The 9,021-nt window shown below is 44.4% G+C and overlaps 1 protein-coding gene across 2 annotated transcripts in view; it reads right to left on the reverse strand.

Moving 5' to 3' along the window:
• ATP8A2 (ATPase phospholipid transporting 8A2) overlaps window positions 1–8,656 on the reverse strand; it is a 1,791,179-nt gene extending 1,782,523 nt beyond the window's left edge. For both annotated transcript variants that reach the window (XR_013599395.1, XM_078655985.1), the window contains exon 1: window positions 8,413–8,656. Coding sequence is in view for 1 of the 2 variants with exons in the window: in XM_078655985.1 (XP_078512111.1) it covers window positions 8,413–8,516 (104 nt within the window). In the remaining variant the exon portion in view is untranslated. The remainder of the gene's footprint in view (window positions 1–8,412) is intronic.
• Window positions 8,657–9,021: the final 365 nt, after the last annotated feature.

A 9,021-nucleotide genomic window follows, 5' to 3' on the forward strand; every position in this document is an offset into this window, starting at 1 on the left:
ACTTGCCCATCACACTTGCCTGTGCTGTTATAGCATTCAGGGTTGGGGCTGTCGAAAGGTGGACCCCTTTTGGCATCGAACCGTTCCCGAGGAATCATCGAGATGACACATGGGACCTCTTTTGGCCACATATGGTAATGCACCCTGCAAAAGATGTGGTAAACCCAGGGCTTTAAGTGGGGGGGGGGCTGAGCCCCCCCAGTTTTTTGGGTGGGCCTCGAAAGGGGGCTCTAGGGGGCTCTATTTTTGGGCCTCAAAGGAGGACTCGAGGAAAGGAGCTGCCTGAGCCTGAGGCCGAGGCGCGTTCCACCGGCGAAAGTGGCTTCACCGGAGATCAGTGCGGACGGCAGAGCCCCCTTCATATCCTAAGGTAACCGGAGTTTGCACAGGGGGGGGGAGATTATGATCACACGTGCTACCGCTGGCCTGCCTTCTCTTTACAGGTCGCCCTGTTGCTACTTACGTGTCAGTGGCGTAATGAAACTTGAGGGGGCCCCCCTGCAAAGTACCTGGAGGGGGCCCCCTCTGACCACACTCAGGAGCTTGGGGAGCCCTACATCGTGGGGGCTGCGCGGGGGCTTTGTTACACCAATGGGGGGAGATCCATATTCAAGACTTCTTCTAGACTTTAGCCCAATAGCTGCCCTCGCTTTCCAATTTATAATTCAGTTCACATCCGGTTGGCAGCCCTCGCAGTTGCTCATTGTCGCCCTTTCTATTTCTTGGGTCACCGTTAGCACCTCTCCTGCCATGCCCCTTTGTAGTGCTGCTTCTTTCCTACTTTGGTGGGTCTTACAAGTGTGTTTGCAGCAGTGCGCCGAGTCCTGCAGTCAGATTCCTGGCACGCCCCCGGGTCTCTGTTGTACCACTCACTACTGGAACCAGTATGGCTTGTTTCATAAGGAATCTTTTCCTTGTTATATGCCTAGTATTATCTGTACAGCACATGCCCTCAGTCCTACAGCCAGTCAGCTTTCCTCCCCTTGTAACACCAAGACAGGGGACGCTGTCTCTTGAAACAGAGCTGTGCAAAGGAGGTGGCCTCCAGTTCGCCTTTGCTCTTCTGCTCCCATTCCCTAGTTCTCTTAAGACAGAGGGCTTCTCTTTCTCACATGATTTCTGGGCCTGTTGGCACTTTCCATCCTGTGCACCTATTGGCACTTTCCATCTTGTGCATTAGTGCAGAGATTCAGGGATGGCACGGGCTTTCAGTGGATTCATGAGTCCGGAACCTTACAGAAATTCATGTTAGAATTATTCTCATCCCCTTGTTGGTTGTTAAAGCTGACTCCCTAAATGCAGCGGCTACGCCCAGTTGTGGGTACTACGCTCAATAGTCATTTTAGACTTTTCAAAGAATTCGTTGGATAGAAAACCCCTGAAGCATTAAAAAAAGTTAGTAGTTTGCATGGAAACCCAGCCAGCAAGTAATGCGGATTGCGACAAAGGTTTCAGCTCAATTAACTTAATTGCTAGTCCAACAAGGGCCTCTCTTCTTGTAGAGACCATTTCTTCATGCTTATGGGTAAAACTCAATCCTCCTCCAGTTGAAACATTTGACGCAAAGCTGTATGTTAAGTGTTGGCTGGCAAAAGGTAGAAGGTCTGCTGAAGAAAATTGTTGTGAGAAACCCCAGCAAAATAGACACAGTGAATATCTTCAAGGGTTTTGGGAAATCCTGCAATAGATTTCTAAGTAATGTAAATAATTTTTACATTTTTTTAAAAGTGTTTGGTATTTTATGGCTTATACTTAATAAATATACTTTTTTGCCTATTTAATTATCCTTTGCTGAATGCGACTTCATGATTTTCTTAAGCACACAACGCTAGTTATCGTGAGTTAGACCATGCCCCTACTCGAATAGGCCACACCCCTTTAAGAAATTTGCCACACCCCTTTTAGAGCACCCCCAGTTTTTTTCCCCCACTTAAAGCCCTGGGTAAACCCACCCTACCCATAATGCATTGCATGCAAGAGAGTACCACAAGTACAATCAAACAGCAATTAGTAGCTTTGAAATGTGACAAAAGAATTATTGTATTAATTATGGATTAGGTTGTACTCTGTGTGGCGCTGATTAAGGGAAATTTATAGAAGGTCTCATATAAATGTCAGATGTGCTAGGGTGTAATTTAAACTTGAGTAACAATGAAAAACCTCCATTTACAAAGGACAGGGACAGGAGCCAATTAAAAAGATGGAGGGAAGGTAGGTAGAGCTTTATGCCCATATCCTGAATACAGCAGGTCTCTAAGAGACCGAACAAGCGTTGCCTAGGCGAGATCTAAACATTTGCTTCAGGACAGATTTTTTCATTTTCAGTGTCCCGAAATCTGTTTTCAATGTTGTGTGTACGCTGAGCAGTTTTAACCCCTCCGCTGAACGTTCCACGCTGGTGCGGAACATTCTATTGCGCGGGCAGGGCCGGAACGTTCAGTGGACGTGCGCAGCACTACCGAGGTAGTGCATACGACGTCCACTGAACGTGGCCAGCACTGAAGGGGTTAAAGAAAGAGCAAGTCCTAACTATCCACCCTATGTCTCCACCATGACCCGGGACTCTGCTTCTTAACTCCGCCTTCTAACTTATGAACTTGCATTACATGTCTGAGATACTTAGAGCCTTCTTAGGATATTCACTATACCTTTTCATCTTTTTAATGATAAAACCGTTTAACGTGTACGCATGATTTTTATACTGAAATAGCTGTTTCGATTGTACTGTATTTTTATATGTTTTACCTGTGCTTTTATGGCCTTATCAGGCTGAAAAAAAGTATCTCTTGACTGGACTTGACATATTCAAAGAATTAATACCGACCAACTTCAACTACAATAAATACAGACAGTATTTGAGCATGCTAAAATAAGGAGCTTTTACATCATGCGTCATGACTCACAAGAAGTCCAAGGTTTTTCTTAGTAGTAGGCAGTGCGGCCCTTCCCAATGAGCGAAGGGACCACGAACCCTCACCTTTTGCCCAAAAAAGAAGAGTGTCTTCCAGACACTTTTTCTTTTCAGGTCAGGCAGCCAGGACTTCAGACATATGCTAAATGTTCAGGCTTCTGGCTGCCTGAGTGGAACTTTGCCCGGTTTAAGATGTCACCACTCCAGTGGGCGTGACATCTTCAGCCTGGCAAAGCGCTTCAAGGCCCTCCCACTTGTGATTAGGGGGAGCACCAGGGCACTATATTGGTAAGCCCTGAAGTGGCCAGGGCCGACCGCGTGTCAATCACGGACATCTCGTCACAGAGTGCGGTGTGGTCAGCAACAATCACTGACCCCATCCCACTCTGTGATGAGTAGGGAGCGTTGCCTTCCCTCCTTGGCTGAGGGGAGGCAGCAGGCCCAACCCATCTGGGACCTCAGAAGCAGAGCTGCACAAGCAAGAGTGATTTTTTTAAATGTTTGGTGCATGCATGAATATATGAGTGAGTGTTGTGACTGGATATGTGTGTGTGCGAGCGCATGAATGCATGGGTGCGAATCAGTTTTTATGTGTGCATTTGTATGCCGTCTGTCCCCCTCCTTGCTATAAGTACTGGCCGCCACTGGTAGTCAGAGGTACAAAAACCACTAAGCAAGCATCAAGAAATAGAACATTTGTAAAATCCAAGCTTAATAGCGGTGTTCCATCAGACGCTGCAGAGTAAATGTGGTAGTTCTTCTCTGTTCTCCAGGGCATCACTTCAATAACATTGAGCACTGATTTATTATACTCTACCCTCAAGTGGCCACGACTTGCAGACTTAAGCGTGGAACTCATCAGGGGCTGTAACAAGTTGTAAGACCTGAGTTTATCACTCTGTCGAGAATTTCATGAGAATACCCTTTTCAACCCACTGCCGTCTCCAAAAAGTTGTTTTGAGAGATGAAATATCAGAGCATAAAATAGCCTCCATCAGAAGCTAAAAGAAATGCCAGGATTGGTACTGGATAAGACGCCTTTCTTTCATTTCAGAAAGAGCACGCACCACAATACATGGCGTATTATGTAGATTAATTAACTACTATCAGCCACCAAGTTCTGCTCCAAAGGAGGAACCAAAGAGCAAGCTTGGTTGTTCATCATACCTCAATTCAGGAGCCCTCAAACCCAAGGATCTTGACTCCACTGGACTTACAACCATCCTAGTAATGCTGACAATTGAGGTAGCCCAGTTACAACTCGTGCACCTGGACTATGTATGCGCCCACCTGAACCCTAAGATTAGCTAATCAGCACCTCCACACCCCACCCCAACTGTCCTCTTAACCGTCCATATTCCCGCCCTTCCTCCTGCCAGGACCCCTCGACTGGGACCCACTTCCACTGGCCATTCAGGCCAGCACCTCACGACAGGGGTTCAAACCCGCATTAAAGAAATCATCACTTGAGACTCAAAGCCAATATGTCACATAGGAACAAATCTTGTGTTAATATGACAATAAGCCTTCGTGGATAGGTAACTGCCACATGCTCTGTTGTATATATACACACCTTACTTTGCACTGTATTAAGATGCTGTTTTTTTCTTGGTTTCCTGTCCGACATAACAGTGTTACTGCCACACAACATTTACAAACATGGTGCTACATCCAGAGCCACTGGAATTATACTGTTTTGTGACTGCAGTTTTATCAGCCTAAGACTTTACCGTACTTGTCACATATTTCTTCTTCTGCTGTATAAATTGCAGATTTTAGCAAAGATAATTTTGTTTCTAGCTCATACAGACAAAAGAAGATTACTAAAAGTGTCACAAGTGGTGCTACAAAGTGGTAGACGCTTTGGCAAAGGTTAACTTATCACCTGTATTTACTGATTGCGGTGCTCTGATGTTTCAATTGGCACGTTTGCCGAGTCAAAACGCAAAAATAATACTTCCATAGAATAAGCCGCATGATGCTGCATATGTTGCCCTTTCCTGCTGCGTTATTTAGTCAACCCTACCGCATAATCAGGTCCTCCGTGCTAGAAGAGTTCCAGGTGCCTTGGGTATATATAAACCAATCAACTGCATAAATATGTTAGTTACAGAAGGAAAAGAAAGTCTGCTGTACATCACTAATCAAAATGTAACGTTCTACAAATACAGAAACACATGAATGGTTTTCTACAGGAAAAATGAAGTTAAGTAAACGTTGTTATTATCAACAGAGGGACACCCAGAGACAGCAAACCAAAGTATACAACAAAGAACATAGAACTTTAAACATCATCACACTAAAATATGGTAACCAGAATATTGTGAGGGTAAGTATGTATAGGTAAGTGTAGATGTACTATACTTAACTCCACATCTGTGCTATATCTTGCCAGTACATACCTATGGAGGTACTAATAGTAAATCTATACACACGTACCTTCATGATTAGTATGGCAGCTGATATTCTGATCATTATATTTTTATAGGACAATATTTTCGTCCCCAGTGTTCTGACATACAACTACTTATATACTTAAGTGTTCATATAATCAGTTTGTATCAACTTTCGAGCAACATCTGCATACGGCCTGTTTAACTTGATACAGTTAAAACTACTAGAAAATACAAACTAAATGATGTTGTCTTAAGATGGCTCAATGGGGACAAAGAAAATATCTAAGCTCATTTTAGTTGCAGAGGGGGGAAGGCCAACAAATTAACATGAAAACCAAGCCAGAGCCAAGTCAAGTGTCTGGCTTGGCTCCAAGTACCCATGCACAAGCCATACCATGAAAATATTTGGGAGGCAAACCATGCAATATATATACGGTGTACAAATATAATACAATCTCTTCAAAATTCAAAAAAGTGTATTTCTTTAACACGCGGAAGCGTTTCGTCTTACTACATCTGATTATATCACTGCATTGAGATGTTTTAGTTAAAAACAATAGTTTTTAAACTTTAACTTGGAAACATTCCTACTCTTGCGTCCTCCAAGTCAGTTGTTATGTGTATACTATATGTGGTTTAGATGTTATATATTATAGATGGAGCAGCAGTATAGTCTATTAAGTCAATAACAAGAGGTTTTTGTAGAGTGCCCATCCTGAACTCATGTATTTGAAGGTGCCGTCACATGTGATAATGAACAAAAAGAAGGACTGGTGAAATAAAATATTTGCCTAGGATCACACAATTTGGTGAATCATGGAAGCCGGGATTGATTCCAGTTTTCTGGCTTTATATTGTGCAATTCAACCATTAGATGGTTATCGCTTCCACTCCCCTGTCTAAAATCAAAGGTTAGTGCTTTGTCTTCAACGCATGAGGTTGGAGCGTAGGTGTCAGAAATCAGACACATGAAGGCTCAGTTTGTTTTGGGCTCAGAGAGTCCAAGAACACCTCGAACTGAGCCAGAGTTAGGCGCGAGCTATCAGTGTCCCACCCACATTTTTTTAGTTGAACCAATCCGTGATGTACTCATGTGTATCCCTGGTGCTGCATCTCGGTACCAGCTCCACTATCAGTCTGAGACAAATGTTTATTATTTTCTAATCGAATAAGTCTGGCAGAAATGTGGGCTGATTTTAAAATGAGTGTACAGAAGAAATTGTTTCCTGAAGTGATATTCATTATAAATTTATTGTGTGCCATCTCAGTCTCCTTATATTAACATTAATGAAGCGGATGGCACCGAAGGGACTTTTACCTCCCAACACGTGTACTGCCTACTTTTTGAGGAGCGCCTGCTTCCCCATATTCTTTTGCTAATGTGGCACATGAAGAGTGCCCGGTCATTTGTTAAACATTAAATTGACTGCTTCATAGGTTTTGAAAAATGTGAATACGCTAATTCCATGACAAATATTTTATTTTTTATTATGAAAAGTTATATTGTATCAGCAGTTGTGTTGGCAGTTCTAGGCTGTGGTTGAAACCAGGTATGGTGGCTATCCTTTACTCCGGCATTAGCTTTTCAAACCGTCTTCAAAGTTCCCAAGCCATACAAACGTTTTAAACTATTTCTTCTTGATTTTGTCTTTCACAAGTAAAGGTACAGCAATAGAACAGCGATAAAATAAGATACATTTCGCGGTTGCCCAAAGTTCCCACACGCTACAATCTCAAATGTTTACAGCCACTGACATGCCTTCATCTATTAGTGCTTTGGTATATGAGGCTATTTAGGGAGAGTTTTGATGCTCTTCCCAGTCCGACTGGCCGTTCGGTCACAAGATTTAACACAACAAGATCAACAACATGATCTTGTTGTGTTAAATCTTGTTTTGTGTCTTCAAACATTTTTCCTCCCAATATCGTTAGTCCAATCATGGTTGTAAATAACTCTAAAAAAATCAAGTAGTAGATGGCCTAATCACCTTTGGTGATCCTTTTTCAAAAAAAGTACTCATCATTTTCCAAAAAACCCTGGATTGGGAAATAAGTTAGATTCAGGGATTTTTATCTATTTCATTGTTTCTTACACACCACCAAGCTTCCCCCCACACTAACTTTCACGTATGTTTTTCATTTTTGTATGTATGCTGATAAAAAGACGTCGTACGATTCTGATGAATGAGTGTTGAATCAACAGTTATGTTTCTTTTGCATTGTGTGCACATCCTTCCTGACACCCCCGTGTATATATTCACAAATTCATCTTAACTTTTGGAGTCTTCCCTCCTAATTGTAAATTAGTATAAATAGGTAGACTTATTTCCTCCTTTTTGATATATTCATGTCGGATGTTATTTACTAAGAGAGAAAAATCTAAAAAATTCTTTAAAATAAATAAAAGATAATTCTGAGATTCATCTCAAGACTGAAAGAGTGGTCTATTAAGGTGAGAACGTAGTGCTCAACTTTATTGTTCTTTGAGAAAATAATCGACCATTTTAATGGTGGCCTCCTGCGGTGTGCGTTTGGTTTGAATATTTTTCCACGACTGATTCTAATTTGATGTCTTTCCAAGCGTGCCCATAAATAAAGTTGTATAAAGGACACAGAGAACGGACTAGACAAACGCCTCTCCGTCTGCATACTAAGAAGCATTATGTGCGTGCTGCTGAGATCAGTCCCGTTTTGCTATGACTGCATGGCGTACATGGCTTTACCTTGTCACAAAAAGTGAACATACATGCACGTGCCCTGCACACACGAGGGACCCAATAAGTAGGAATGTCAATGTTGCAGAGCAGAGACCACTTCAGAGCCAAGGGGCCCCAAAAAGGTAAGTCAAAGTTTGGAAGCCCGGGATGTATCAGTGTGTGCATATTGTTTATTTCTATCTAATGCATGCTATTTTTCAGTTTTACGAAGCATTCTGGTCAATGCAGTTCAGTGGGATCATCAGATTGTGCCGCTTTGTGTCTCGGGCACCTCGTGTGAACTTTCTGCAGCTGTGATGATGGGTGGTGAGGAGTGTGGAGAGCAGCCAGCCCGCATGCTGGCCGTGGATGCGAGAGCGCGTCCCTGCCCTGCCCCTTGGAACCTTACCTGACTCGGTTGTCTCTGAACTTGCAGCTCTGGGGCGGGCTGAGCTGAATGAGCCGGGCTGTCCCGTCCAGAGCGGGGACCGCGGAGGAGGTAACCCCAGACATCTCATCATCCGCCTTCTTGTAGCCGCTGGAGGTGCACACTGGTCCTGCAGGAGAGAGGGATGGAGAGGACCAGGTCAATAAGCGGCAGCTGCAGCAGCAGAGCAGAGCACCAGGGGGCGGAGACGCAAACAAAACAAACAGGGCGGGGGGAAGGTGCTCGCACTGGAGGCGGGGGCGGCGCAGCGGCTGGGGAAGGGATATAAGGAGGGCTGCGCGAGGCTCCCCGCCTCTCTGTGCGCGAGGCGCTGGAGGGCGAGCGCGCGCTCCTCCTCCTCAGCCGGCGGCCCCGCCGCTGCGTCGCGCGCTCCTTTCGCAAGCTTCCAGAGCGCGCCCTTCCCCTCCCAGCCGACCCCCACCACGCGCAACCGCGCGTCATAGACTGGGAGTGGCCCTGGGCCTGTCACAGGCTGCCCAGGTTACACAAAGATACACAGTCCCACATGCGCGCGCACACACATACATGTGTGGAAACCTCCTCCCACACGGCTTATGGAACATGGCTGGC

Source organism: Lissotriton helveticus, chromosome 8, assembly GCF_964261635.1.
Source record: "Lissotriton helveticus chromosome 8, aLisHel1.1, whole genome shotgun sequence".
Taxonomy (NCBI): Eukaryota; Metazoa; Chordata; class Amphibia; order Caudata; family Salamandridae; genus Lissotriton; species Lissotriton helveticus.